The 14837-nt window shown below is 37.6% G+C and overlaps 1 protein-coding gene across 1 annotated transcript in view; it reads left to right on the top strand.

Moving 5' to 3' along the window:
- Positions 1-14837, top strand: part of SCFD2 (sec1 family domain containing 2) — a 185977-nt gene that overhangs the window by 16160 nt on the left and 154980 nt on the right. The window contains exon 3 of the mRNA XM_059471305.1: positions 14398-14525. Within this exon, the coding sequence (XP_059327288.1) occupies positions 14398-14525 (128 nt within the window). The remainder of the gene's footprint in view (positions 1-14397; positions 14526-14837) is intronic.

Genomic DNA, 14837 nt, shown 5'->3' with positions numbered 1-14837 from the left:
GTAAGTCTTTAATATACACATTTTAAAGAGATGTTTGCCAAGAATTTTGCTGTATCTTGTAGTGCACAAAATCCTGCTCAGAAGCTTTCAATTAAGTTGATTCATGCAGTAACTCAGTCTGGCATTCTGCATAAGCTGTCCTGCAGCTTGTAGGAATGAAACATTTTGCTGAAACATTTTGTTGGACTAAAAGGCAGCCAGTTGAAATTCAGACGGGGTTAAGTGATGGTTACGAGTAGAAAGTTTTAAGAATTTATTTGTATGCACTTTTTTTCCTTCACCCTGCGGAGTTTGGCCACTATTAAAGGAGCAAGAGTGAATTTTGGGGTATGGTTGGAATGATGGCCTGTTTTATTACAGTGGGCAAGAGGGCTAAGAGGCGTGTGAGAAATCTGGAAAGTCTTTCAGCATCAATTGTTCCCTTTACCTTGTGAAGTAGTATATATCCAGATTTGCTAATTGCAAAACAGAGTGGATTAGGTCACAATAAGCAATTCTACTTCTGACAGAAAGAATTTCACTTTTCAGTGATTTTTTTAATTTGCTTGTCTTGAAGGAAGCAAGTGTTCATCTGGATGTCAGTTGTTTTGTTTCTGGCAGTCCTCCAAATGCTGTGGCGTGCTTGGTTGTTTATTTGGACCAGTCTGCCTTTAATTGTTGCTCTGGGGTCTAAAGATCAGGTGTCACTTCTGCTTTCAAATGGTGATGGACAGCTGGAATAACCTTCTTATTTTTGGCTTTTTATTGGGTTTTTGTTTGTTTGGCTTTTAACTGTACTTGACAATGAATCCACATGCTATTCCAGGCTATGCATCTTACCTTTCTATTCTTTCTACAGGAGACCCTTTTGAGAAATCTCTGAAGACTTCCAAGGAATGTATTATGACTGTGGGGTGGGGGTGCAAGAGAAGACTAGGAAGGAGACCTGGTCCCACGCTGAGTCAATGCAGAGAAGCTTAGTCCTGAGTACCTGTCAAGAAGTGACAACACTACCATGTGTTTGGTTGGAACTGAAACTTGTTTGTCCAAGTCCAAGTGTACTGCATTGTTATCCACAGAGTGCCTCAGTATCACCACAATTGTTTAAGATCCCCTTTAGTACTACTTATATTGGAAAAGTTTTAGAATAGCTAAATGTTGTGTTGCCTGTAATAAAGGCTCTTCTGCAGAGATGACTACTGTGAAGCTATTGCAGAAGGGAAGGAACCCTACCAGCTGGTTAACAGATAGAAATTCTAACAATATGTATTATGTGTTTTTAAATAACATAATTTTTGAAAAGAATAGCTAGGGGTTGGAGGAAGGATAAAAGTTAAACTGGTTTGAGGTGTCCTGACCACAGTTTAGGGCTAGGACACTTTGGCCAGTGGATAGTTAATCTGCTTTTCTCTTTGCACAGAACATGTTCAAAATCATGTCTGTATACAAGATGGACCTTAGTGGGATTTAATACTTCAAGGATTAGTAAGACCTAGAGATCAGTTGGCATCTGTCAAAACCAACCTTACTTTCCCGAGATGTGTTTTGTTTGTTCTCCATTACCCTCAAAGTAAACTACTAGCTCATTCTGCTTCAGCTGTCAGCAAGTAGGGTTAAAATGATCCAACCTTCTGTTTGTTAAGTACACTTGCTGTAGATCAAAAAAAAAAAGCCTTAAAAAAAGATTATTAAAATCTCTCTTTTCTTGATATACTTTCAGTAAAGTTTTTGAGATAATCCTACTTTTGAAAAGACATGCTGAAATTCATTTTAAGACATTCAGAGGCATTTGGTTGCAGGGTAACAATCATGCAAGATTATAGACTTCAGAGGTTCTTGAAGTAGATAAGTAACTGTCATAAAAGGACTTGAGGCAAGGATGATGCTCTGTTTCTTGTTGATACAGTTGCCAGGCATGGCTTCTGTTTCAGGCTGTTTGCGTGACAAATGCTTCCCTTTCACTCATGCTGCAGCCTGGCAAGCAGTGACAGCTCTGCATGGGTTCCTTTCCTACACTCCTTACCTTCCCAAATGTGCCTTTGTTTCCTCAGGACTCGCCTCAGGGTAACATCTTCCACAATAAACATGATGACACAAAACATTGCAGTTTGTACAGTAGTCATGTAAAGATGTGAAACTGGCTGTTGGTTTTGTAGCATGTGAGTAGAGCTGGCTTTAGGAATTTATTTAGGTTGAACCCGCTTCTTTGCCAGCCATTTCATGCTGTTGCTGTTGCTTCTTCCAGTAGTTCACCAGAGCAGCCTTACTCCTTTAGAGGAATTTTCTTTCTCCCAAAATATTTGATAGCTGATGCAGAAATTACCTTGTAGCAGTATCAGCTGCCATATGAAGTGGGAAAGTTCGGTCAGCTTGCTTACATGACTTCCAGTGTGTGTGTGACAGTGTTGTGCTTAAATCAGAATTTTCCAAAGGGAACTTCGGTGTACTGGTCAGTAACCTAAATCCAGTAATTTTGTAATTTGCAGGCAATAGGGCTTTATGGAATTAAGCACTACTACTCCTTTTTGCAGGGTAGTTAGGGAAGGCAAAGAGTCCTGATCCAAGCAGTTTCTCCCAGCAATATCAGCCTTTTCTGTTTAGTCAGTTGATTTTACAGATTTGATGTACTGTATTTGGATGCCACACACATGTAGGGCACAGTGATTTATATCAGTATTTTCTTCTGATGTTACAAATAGAGGGGATCTGGTTTATCTGCATGTATAACTTTGTTAGTGTTGGCATGTGTCATTTGCAGGATAGCTATGAAAGGAAAGGTAGTCCAGGAATTGCAGAGATTTTGCTTGATGTTTAGTCCACAAACAGATCCCTCTTGATCTTGAGAGGTGTTGTATTTGTAAGGCTTTTGTGCCTTCTCAGTGCTGCTGGTCACAAGCTTAGACATGTAACACAGCCTGTAACATCACTACTGTAGCTTAACAGCAACAATCATTGCAGACTTAGGCAATGTTGCTTGTGACAGTGGTAAGATATTTATATAATATTATCCAATTTGGGGTGTGTATTTTTATTCCATCTCTGGACTATTTGATAACTATTTTTTCTACTCATTTCATTCTGATTCCATAGCATTTTCTGGAAAGGCGGAGTTAGTTAATTTAAAATTGCTAACCAAAAGAAATTGTTCATCATTCTGTAAATCCTCCAAATTAAACTCTGGCTTGATATGGAGATTATCTTCCCATCTTTTCTACTACTAAGGGAAAAAAATTAAAGTATGGTTTAAGGAAACTGTGTTAATGTTTCATAATATATAATCTAGTTGAATATTCCATGTTATATTACTTCCTTATGTTTCACCTTTTGTTGACCTTCAAGTTTACAGGTTCAAATGGATATTAATGATCTTGGGAATAGCTAGAATAAACAGAACTCAAAAGGGACGAGAACTCATAGATCCCCAAGCTGTTTGTTGGACTGTGCAGTTTTCTTTTTTAACACAAGAAAGTTCTGTGTTTGCCGTCTGGCTAGAGGATTACTGTGACCAAAGAATTAGACAAAAAACCCCCAAAACCATAAATATATATATATATATATATATATATATATATATATATATATATATAATGCTACATAAAAAAGCTCTGGATATTTTGTAAGAATTTTTTCTCTAACTGTTTTACTATAAAGCTGAAACAAAAATTCTGTATTACTAGTCTAAATAAATAGAATAGAATAGAATAAGAGGATTTCTTAAGCAGTTTTCAGGTACTCTGTGTGTACCTGTGCATGCATGCATTTGTGCTGACTTGTATGACTTGTATTATGGTAAAATACAGTGCAGGCATTATTTCTCTGTCTTGGTTTAATGCACACTGGTGTCATTGGTTTACACTGTAATTCTTTGATTTTGGAAGCAATGAATAGAGTTGCATTACTTTTTCATAACATCATTCGTGCACAGCTGCATTGTCTCCTGCATGTGGTTATTAGCAAGTAAAGTTGTTTTGTGTCATAGATGTTTAAGTGTGTATGTTAAACTTTTTGGCTTTCTGAAGCCAAAATACTTACTGTATGTGTATCACAGCATATATATATATACAAATACATCTATATTTAGATCCACATGAAACAAGACTGTGATTAAAATACTTGTCCTTACAAGTTTACATGATGCTTGGATCGAGGAAATGTTTGATAAAACTGAAGATGGTGGGTTTGGCAAGAGATGAACATGTTTCAGATGGTGGTTGACCACACTCATCAGACTTGTGTGCATATTGTAATTTAGAAGTATGGCCATCTGTAAAGTAGATATATGAATGAGACAAATAGTTAAGTTTCTCTTTCATTTTTTATTTAAGAAAAAAAAAGGGAAAATGTAGAATGCTATGTTATCATTTACTTTTGCTGGGAGGTTTTGTTTCCCTTCTTTTTAATCAATTCCTGATGTGAACTGAATCCTTGCCAGCCTTTTAATAATTATTTATTAAATTTTATTGTAATTCAGTTCACCTGTGGGACCAAAAATATGTCAAATGTTAAGAGTCTGATTTACTTTCCATTATCTATAAAGGAAGGAAAAGGAATTCATCCCAAAGCAAGGAACTGTAGGTAAACAGAGAAGTTTTGTGACATCTTGAGGTTGCTGTCTTGGTTGTGTTTATAAGTACCTCCTGAAATGTTTATTTTTAAGTTCTCCCATGCTCTGCTGATAACAGGGAGCATATTTCTTCCTGGTTTGGCATATAGTGGTCATGGTTTTCTTGGAACATAGTAGTTTATAGTTTCTACAAAACAGCAGTTTTGCAACTTAAAATTACGATGATGTTTAAAAACTTGTTTGATATCCCTCTCTTCACAATTTTTGTCTGTCTGAAATAAATTTTTTGATTTTTGGTGTTCTCAGCATATTTTAGACCTTGCTACTATGTTTGTAAAAATCCTGTCCCATACTTCCATATGCTTCTTGGTAAGATAAACAGAAACTTAATCTCTCATGATGTTCAATAACAAATTCAAAGAACACTTTCCTAATACTGTTGGTCTTAGTCACTGGTTGTGTCTTGTGAGTCTTCTTGTGAGTTTCTTTTCTCCTCATAGTAAGCAACAATCTGTTTTATGATCCCATGTCTGAAAATTATTGCAAAATTGAAGTTTACTTAACTGGCATTGCCCTGAAATGTCCATATCTGTAGGTATGCCTCTGTGAAGCTAAATATCATGGCTTGAGTACAATAACTTGTGTACAGTAACTGTTCCTTGTCTTATTGGTGTGTTTTAACCAACTTTCCCCTGGTGCACTCCACAATGTACCCTTCTTTTGTGAGCCAGAGCTTTCAAAGAATGCTCTGCCTGTTGGGGTTTTTTATGGCCAGGTTGAGTCAGCTGTAGACAAACCAGTAATGAAGGAAAACGTGGGCTGTATCCTGTGGAACTGCCTGGCAGCAGCTCCCAGCTGTCAAGGAGCAGGCAAAGGAAGTTCTTTGCTCCTTGTTTGGTTTGCAGAGTGATTCTGTATGCTGGGTCAGTATTACTGGCACAAGGAGACCCATGCCAAAGTAAAATCAGGGGAGGAGGCAAAATATTAAGAAATTCTTGACTGCTATTGGCACATCTTGCCTTTTTATGAATGAATCTACTGTGTTAGTGCAGTGAATACTGTACTTCCTTGGTATGGCTACCTGGATATTGAACAACATACAGTGAACTGACAAACTCCTTGTCACCTTTTTTATTACCACAGATATTTCACATAGTCCAGAGGAGAATCCATTGTAAAACTGGTGGCTGATAAGCAGCTCCCAGTTTTGCTCAAAATGCTTCAGCCGTGGTGAAGGCTGCAAGCTGATTTGCAACATTTTAAATATTATTTTAGAACTGCTTTTAAAATGCCTGGCAGCTTCTTTTTTATATGTCTGTTGTTTAAAAAAGTGTTTTAAAATAAATTGGTGACAGAAGGCTCTTAAATATTTAGTCTTAATGTAATGATTTTTTCTGTATTTTTAAAATTAGATTGTAGTTTTTAATTAAAAATTGATGGTGCTTTTGTCTTGCAGGAAAGTAATTCCTGTATAATTTGATAATGAAGTTTCCTAAAATCTAATAAATAATAGCTTGGCCATACAGGACTGTGTTCTGAAGTATTTAAACAGTATAGAAGCTTATATACTAGGAAATACCCCTAGTTTGGATATACTAGATAGCAAAGTATATCAGATATGCAAGACCTCTAGTTTTCTTTTGGGAGAAGCTCAATAGTTTGCAGAACTAACAATATAGAGAATTCATTTACGTGATCCTTTCTGTTGTAGGATGTGATTTAGCTTTTGCTTAAGTATCTTATGAAGCATTGATTATTTTCTGAACTTTGCAGTACACTTTAATTGACAGATTAATTTCTTCTTTCATCTATTTTTCTAGTGAGATTATTTCTTTAAAATTCCTGTTTGCAGCATGGAAAAATGCAAGTCTCAAAACCTTGTGCAGTTGAGGCAGAAAAGTTGGTGTTTTAACAGCACTCTGTGTGACCTTTAGTGAATCAATTGTTTTATCAATCAAATTATGCTAGTATGAGTTAATTAATTAACTTGATCTTGATGTGACACAGCCTTCCTGGAGTATACACAGAGAGGAGGGAGGGGAAAGAAGGGTCTGTATAAACACCATATGCAAAGGCTGAAGCTATCAGCCTGCCATTAGCCCTTTATCTGAGAGGCCCTTGGCATATAAATCAAACAATAACCTCTCTGTTTTGACTCAGTGCCAAAGTATACAGCCACAGTTGAGTCTAGGACAGATTACACCCACCGAGTGCTTGAGGGCTTGGAGTGAGACTGGGAAGTAACCATTAAATTATTCAGGAACATATTTATGTTTTTTAATGTTGGCTGTTGGACACTTTTTTTTGGTACTATTTGCTTCATGTTCTAATCATAAAAACCAATACATGGAACCATTTTAACATGCATCTAAGAGAGGATGTGAGAATAATGTTCTAAGTTGAAGGGCTGCAAAGAACTTGTTTTTTAAAAGGTTTTGTGTGTTATGCCATTTTGCAAAATGTTTGCTAATCTATGGCAGAGGTGGTAATTTTCATTCTCCTGCAGTTTTCTGCAAGCATACTACCAAGATGACATTAGCTTTTTTGAATGTTTTTTTTTCTAAGGTTAGGACAAATTGGAATATAGTTCCAGTTTCTACTGTCTGAAGTGTATTTAATTAGGCTGAGCAGATCTGTACAAAATGTTCAACAGCACAAGGACAGCCCACTGCTAGGAACCACTTTAAAACCTAATGTTATTTTGCTGTCTTAGAAATACTGTTAGTCCCTCTGGGAATGTGCAACTTACATTTATTTGAAAACAAAAATTTTGTGGATTTTGTATTTTTCTCTGAGTAAAGTCTTGGTTACTATTATTACTTGGTTTAGTTGAACACACATTGGCCAAGCCCATCAAGAGCACATGCTTGGGATGTGCTCAAATTGCAGCCATGCTAGAGACTGAGCTCCTGGAAATACTGATAGTTGTTTCTATATGGAAAATTTTAGATAAATTATGTTGGAGCTGTTTGGTGACTTTCAGAAGGGTGAAATGAAGAGTAGCTTCATTCTCTGAGCCCAGCTGTGTTCTGGGAACATGACATTGTGGAGCTCTTCTCATCCACCTGGTATTCCCCACAGCATGTCCACACGATCCCTGTTGTTGGAGGAGCTGCTGTTCCGGGGAGGCTGTTCCAGATGTTGTTGGTTGTTTCCAGTGGGGGGCAGCTGTGTGTGTGGTGGGGTGCAGTCAGGGATGTGCTGTCCCCACCACGTTGTCAGGCTGGCGCTTGTCCCCAGGAATCCACAGCACATCTGGTGCAGCCTCCGCTGTCTCTGAAACCACGGGGCAGTTGGAGGAGGGAGGATGTCTCTTGATACCTGGCCCTTTGCTCCAGGCTCAAAGCCAAATCTTTGCATCTTATCACAGGCTTGTGCTTCTTTTTGTTTCATCAGTATTCAAATGACATATTGCAGCAGTGGATTTGTCCTTCGTAGTAATGGTCTTCTGACCACCTGGTGTTGTTTTTTGAAGTGCTGTGCACTTAATGTGGGTGTTGTGTTGTCTTTAAAGAAATGTGTTATTGCAAAGGCAATATTTGGCAGCACACCCTTTTTTTTTAGCCGTCACTCAGTTTTGGGCAGCTTTGTGGTATTAACGACCCTCTAATTTAATCTTTACTGAATTTTTCCCTTCTCCCTTCCTCTTGTGAAAATATACAGACGCAGCTGAGTTGTAAAGCTATATAGATGAAAGGTGAAAACTTTGCTGGTACAATAACCACAGAATCTATCACGTGTTGAAACTACCACAATTTTCCTTCTGATTTTCTTTATCTGTGAAAGTATAAACACGACTACTTTGTTATGCTGAAATTCTGTCATTTTGGTTGATTAATTTTTGAAGCCCACTCACAGTTATTTTCTGTCTTCTATTCAGAGCCTATGTCAGCAAGTTACTGTTTGAAATCCCATGTCCTTTGCCAGGTATCTAAATAAGAACATTTGCTTATTCTTTCTTCCTTATTAGCATCTTGCTCATATGATGTCCTCCACCTGGTTCTTTGCTGTTTATGATGTTGTGATATAGGCTGTGCTTCCACGTGATGCCAAGAGGTTTAAAACAAAAAAAAAACTGTAAAAAGTCATCTTTTTCTTCCTTCATTTAAGCTACAGGAAACCTGCGAAGGAAACCGTATGTAGATACTGATTTCTCAATTTGGCCTTTGAAAAGGTTATGGAAGAGACTTTTGACCTGTTTCTCAGTAAGCCTGGGGGCATGGCAGGGCCTTCATGTAACTGAAAAAAATGCCAATGTTTTATAAGGAGAAAACATGATGACCTGAATTTGTCCTGTTAGGCAAAGAAGTCCAGACAAAAATCCAGTAATAGATAATATTCATGTCACTTTTATCTTTCTTGACTGGAAATTAGATCACATCATAATAATTTGCAGTAGCTTGCCAGAGACTACATATGTGGCTGATAATTCTGGTGATTATGGTATACTGCTTGGACAAGAGTGTTTGACTTGGTTTTATTGGTTAATTACTCATGCTGATTGAAGAAATATATTGCCAAACTAATACTGTAAATGTTAGGAGGGTTGGGAATGGTCTAATCATACATCTGAAAACATAATGATGAATGAGGAGCACTTAGTAATTGAATGAACATATTTTCTAGTATAGGCTTACTACTTCCTGACCTTTTGCTCTTGCATTAGAGACCAGGAAGACCATATTTTAATAATTTGTAAATAATAGACAAGACCTGAAGCAGTAAGGGAAGTAAATATTTTTCAGTACTGGTGGTATGAAGCAAGTCACATGTCATTTCAGCCATGGGTAAATTGTGGTGTTGTGCACTGGGCCCCCTCAGGGTAAGTGCCCCAGATTTCTGTCTTTGCCTCTAGTTTTGCATCTGCTCTGCGAGTTTGCTCTCCATTGACTGGTGCTTGATTTCACCTATTTCCAGACTACTGCCTCCCGCTTGGTAATAGCACATCCCAGTGCCACCAACCTCCCCTGTTCTCCCCAAATTTGTCAACATGAATAGCTTTGATTCTAAGCCTACAGATGATCAGGGATAGGGATACTTTCTGTCTGTCAGATAAACTTGGCAGTGTTGTCCTTGCAGGACTGGACCAGACCGGATCAAGAGAGTAAGCTACAATTATTTTAACTGATGCAAGATTAGGCATTTGATAATCAACCTGTAAATGTCTAGATCAAACAAAATAGTTTAGTTATCAGAACACGTTACTGAAAGGAGTTCCATGGGAACGAGAGCAAGTTCCCCCACAGTGTAAGTAAGTATTGCTGAAGCTAGTGCACCATCACCAAAAAAACCTGCCTACCATACTGTACCCTTACTTCTGCTCAGGGTTTTGGCTTTTCCACCCTGCATCTTGTAAACAACAGATTTCATTGTGTGGTCTTTCCTTTGGATATTATAAATTTGAGAAGCCAGCTAGTTAGCCACCTCGTGGCTAAATCATTTTATTATTGATTTTGATCTTTGTTTTTCTATCTCTCCTTGAAGCACCTGCGTCAAGCTTTAGTCAGCATGGAACATCCCAGTCTCTCTGACTGGTTCTCATCAGCACCTTTTTCCTGGCACAATTGCCAGCTGGTGTCTCATTTTAGGATTTGTATAGACTACGGATCTGATGACTTGGTCCTTTTGCCCTCTGTCTTCCTGATTCAGCTTTGAAAACTGGAATGCAAATACCAGAAGTAGGGGAGCTGCATCTTTTAGTTTTCTGGATTTTTCCCTCTTTCTTTATAATCTTTTTCATTGTTGTTTTAATGTACAAATTATATGCAGTTAAATTTTAATTAATTTTGGAACAGAGAATGTCTCATTAAAAAAGCTTGTCTGTGAGGGAAAGGGAGAAATTTGCAATTATGAGATGTCTGTCAAAGGCTGCTTTTTGTAAATTGTGTCCAGTGGGGCTTTTCAGAGACTTGTGCTTTTTCTCAGGACTTAATGTGATATTTTTGTTTAATAAATTTTCTGCCAAGTTAGTGCTATGCTTGTTTTTATTAAATTCTATTTTCTGATATAAATGGTTGATTAGATACAATACAAGGACTATAGCGATAAAAGAAATGGACAGGGTATCAAATCTATGAGCAAAACTCTACCCTTGCTGGTGAAACTGATTTTCCTGAAAGGCCCCTGCATTTTAGTGTTCTCTTCTCTTTGTCAGGTTTGCTGTGCCCTGCAAAACATTTTGTAATAGAAAAGCACACCAGTGTGCTTTTCTATTAAAATTAGGTAAATATTACAGTGTACTGTAATATTTACCTAATTTTGTGACATTTATTTTGAAAGGTGTTTTTGAATTCCTGAGATGTACTGTTGTGTAACTGTAAAGGATTTATTTTTCTTAAGCAAACCATCATCATTCAGACAATATCTTTTAAGGTTTTTGTAATGCATTGAGTATTTAAAAAAAACCAAAAAACTTCTTCATTTCAGAAAACTACTTTCAGAGTGCAAAGGTTGACTTTAATGTGTAAAATATAAGATAATGTGTATTATATAATATAAGATAATGTGTAAAATCAATACATAGTTCTTGGGAAGTCAAGGAATGCAAGGCAAGGGAGAAATTTGAATTGGGGTACTGGATTCCATAGAAATCACTGATTACCAGTGTCACTGGATTGGGGCGTTTGCACCAAAGCAGAGGAACTGCAGATGGGAAAAAGTGGAGGGGAAGGGCACCATGACAAGAGCTGGAAGGCAGTTGCAGACAAATGTTTCCCCAAAAGGGTAAGATAAGATAATATATTTTCCGAGTGCTAGAAACCTCTAAAAGGAAAATGTTGTGGTAACTTCTCAGATCAGGCAAGGGGCAACACCAGAGCCCTGTACTGTGTCCTACTGACTCATTCCCAGCAGTTATTCCTGTCTTGTTACTGATGAAGGTTAAGAGTGGGTGTTTTTCAAAGCAAAAACATTTATTGGAAAGGGTAATAGAAGGGGAACGGGAAAAGTGTTAGCAGCAGAAAAAATAGAAGTACTTTTGTGTTTTTTTCCCCTGTTATATTAAAAGAAAAAAAGTTGTTTGCTCTGGATTGACCTAGTCAGTTGACTGTGTAAGCTATTGATATACATTGACCTCATCCTGCTTGTATATAGTTATATATATGATACCTAAACCACTAATTATTCTGCAAAGCAGTGGGAAGAAAAATGTCTACAGAAAATCTGGATGACAGAGATGTAGCATACAGGAGTGTGGTTGACTCTCCTTTCCTTTAAGGCTGTACCATAGCTGTTTTGATTTTTGCTATTTTTGATGTAGTAAAGCAGCTCTCAGGGGTCCTGCAAACTTTGGTCCTTGACATAAAAGAAAAAGTTACTGTGGCTAAAGGAGAAAGAAAGAATATGCTATAAAAAGCAAAAAGTAAATCCACACGCCTCCCCTTTTTTTTTCTTTCTTAAAATATTAGTATGAGTCATTCTTAATGTTTTGTTTCTTTGTTTAGTTTAAAATAATGGGTCTGTTGTTTTGGAGGGGTATTATAGTTTATTAACGAGTAGAAGTACCAGCTGAAACAGAGACTTCTGGTAGTGATGATAGAAAATAGTATACCTGTTGTTTTCTTGTCCTCTGAAGTGACAGGACTGATCCACACATGGCATGGAAAGGGACAGCAGCAAGCAAGGATTATGGAAAAATGGTGTAACCTTATCACATGCACTCTTCTATTGACTTCTATAGATGCTTTTAGGATGAGTTTTCCACACTTTACTGTTTGCTAAGTACCTTTATGAATTATATGAGTGAGAAAGATAAGACTGCAAAAACCTGTGGAAAATCTGATAGGCTTTTATTTTAGCTTCCTTATGTTGCTTTTTTCCCTTTATTTGAAAGGCTCAGCTCCTGGTATCTTGTTCATGTGAGACTCTGTGTTTACATTTATGGTGATGAAGAGAATTGTGAGAATGAGAACAGGCTAAAGATCTTCTACAGGAATTTTACTTTTTTTTCCCTTCCAAATACAGAAAAAAATATTTTTAAACCTAGCTTCCTGCTGTTTCAGGTTCAGTTCCTGATCTCTATAGATTTGCTATTGGAACTGTATATTCAGGAAGGGATTAGTTATCAGACAATGCAGTGGCCTTATAAAATCCAAACCTCAGGCCCAGGTGTAAATGACAGTGAGACATCCCCCTGTGAATGTGATGTGAACAGGATCAACACAGTGCATTTACAAGTGGTGTTGGATGGGGAGAAGATTTAGTAGATAATATGTAAAAATAGCATGCCTGAGGATCACAGAATCAGAGCTATTAAAAGACCTCCAAGATCATCAAGTCCAACCTTTGACTGAGTACTCCCATGCCCACTAAACTATATCACAAAGTGTTAGATCTCCTAATTTTTGGACACTTCCAGGTATGGTGACTCCACCACTTCCCTGGGGTACCCGTGCTTGACAACCCTTTCCATAAAGAAATTTTTATATTGTATTGAAGCATCCAGTTGCTTTGGAAATCTCTCGTTTCTTGCACTATTGTACATTACATATTACTGTAGTTTTTCTTGTTAGTAATCTTCTTGGAGCTGCTGCCCATGGAAAGTCACAGCACCAGTGCTCAGATCGCACTTGGTGATGGAGGTGAGGGAGCTGCTGCAGGTGCCCCAGCTGCTTTTGGGAGGTGCTGCCTGCTGCCTCTGTGTTTAGAAGGAGGTCAAGTGGCACTGTATGAAAGAGAAATGGAAAGACTGTGTTAGGTCATCTGATTTTTATTTTTTTTCTTTGTCACTTATGGCAGTAGGGTGAAATTTGCACTTCCTATTCATTTGTGATCTGTTCAGAAGGATAACTCAACCTTTTTCCCACAGTCCTTGCACCCACTCAGGCTTTGACAGAGGATGTGGGTTGCTTGGATGTCAGAAGTGGGGCTTGGTGATCCTCTTTACCTGGTTTGGAAGACATCACAGATTTGCTAAATACAGCCCTGCTGTTGCAGCAGAACATAAGAACAGCTGCTCTGGAATGGTATCAAATGAATTATTATGGATTTCTATTTCCATGAAACAAAGCTTGTTTTGGCATGTTTATAAGCATGTTGTAAATGACATCAAAATGCCTTTAGGAGTTAAATGTCTCCTGAGGAGAAAACAGAGGGAAGCTTTTCCTTTAAAACAAAAAATACATTAAAAAAAAATCATCATAGTTAATCCCAATGTGTGGCTTTAGCCCCAAGCAAGGGATTTTCCTGCCCTGTCCTCCCTTGCCACTGAGAGAACACTGAATTCATTCACACAAGCAACAACTGCAGTATCCTGGAGGAAGGAGAAGACTGACAGGGAACTGAGTGCAGATGAGCTACATAAATGCCTAATTTAAGTTTAGCAGCAACAACAACAAAAAGGAAATCTGTAATTGCAGAAATCATAAGGACAGTTAATTTCTGCTATGAATTATTCATTTCACATATGGAGAATCCATGAAACCCAAAGTGACAGTAGTTCATCAAAATTATGACAACAGCCTTCAGCATCGGGAGTGCCAACTTTGGGATATAAACTCTCATGGGGATGTTAGAGCCCATCCTTTCCATAGCATTTTAGTAACTGAAGAAGTTTGGACTGTTTCTGATATTCTCATGGTTGTACAGTAGTGGTTACTTTTAGAATGACATGCTTATTTATTATATGTGAATTCTAATGCTTTGTAATTGCTAGCAAAAAAATCTAGCTTTTCTGTAAAACTGTAGCAACTGTTCTGCTAAGAATAATCAAGATTTTATATCACTTTATTTTTGCTTGTATCCTGCCTACCTGAGAGATTAGTAAGTAGAAGCATTCATTTCAAAATATAAATGTTGATGTAAGTTTACTCCATTATTCAAGCAATGTTTACTATAGTCGTGTCATTTTCTTACAGTGATCCAGCTGCCAAAGCTCTCTGGGAGTCTTTCATGAACCTCAAACAAAAGGAAGCTGTGATGGAGGCCAGGAGACACCTTGTGGAGGCTGCAAGCAGAGAAAATTTACCTATTAAGATGAGCATGGGTGAGCAATATGACATAGTCTCCCTTACAAAGTAATAACGTGAAAGATATCAGCTTATCTTTTTCCACATCACCCTCTTGGGCAAAACCCACCCATTCTTGGTTCCTCCCCATCCTTGTCAACAGGTTTCAGGTGGCCTTCATGGCTACCTTAGGATCTTTCTGGTATATAAGGGAGAGACTTTTTTTTTTAAAGAATACAACAACCTTAAAAAGATTGATAACCATGGAAAAGTTTTGGAGTTCTAGAAGGGGGGTTTTAAAGGCATGTAAATGGTTAGCAATGCTACTAGTCTATATTTTACAGAGCATG

Source organism: Ammospiza nelsoni, chromosome 4 (assembly GCF_027579445.1).
Source record: "Ammospiza nelsoni isolate bAmmNel1 chromosome 4, bAmmNel1.pri, whole genome shotgun sequence".
NCBI classification, from domain to species: Eukaryota; Metazoa; Chordata; class Aves; order Passeriformes; family Passerellidae; genus Ammospiza; species Ammospiza nelsoni.
The sequence above is the reverse complement of the archived record's forward strand: the minus strand, read 5'-3'. Positions and strand labels throughout refer to the sequence as shown.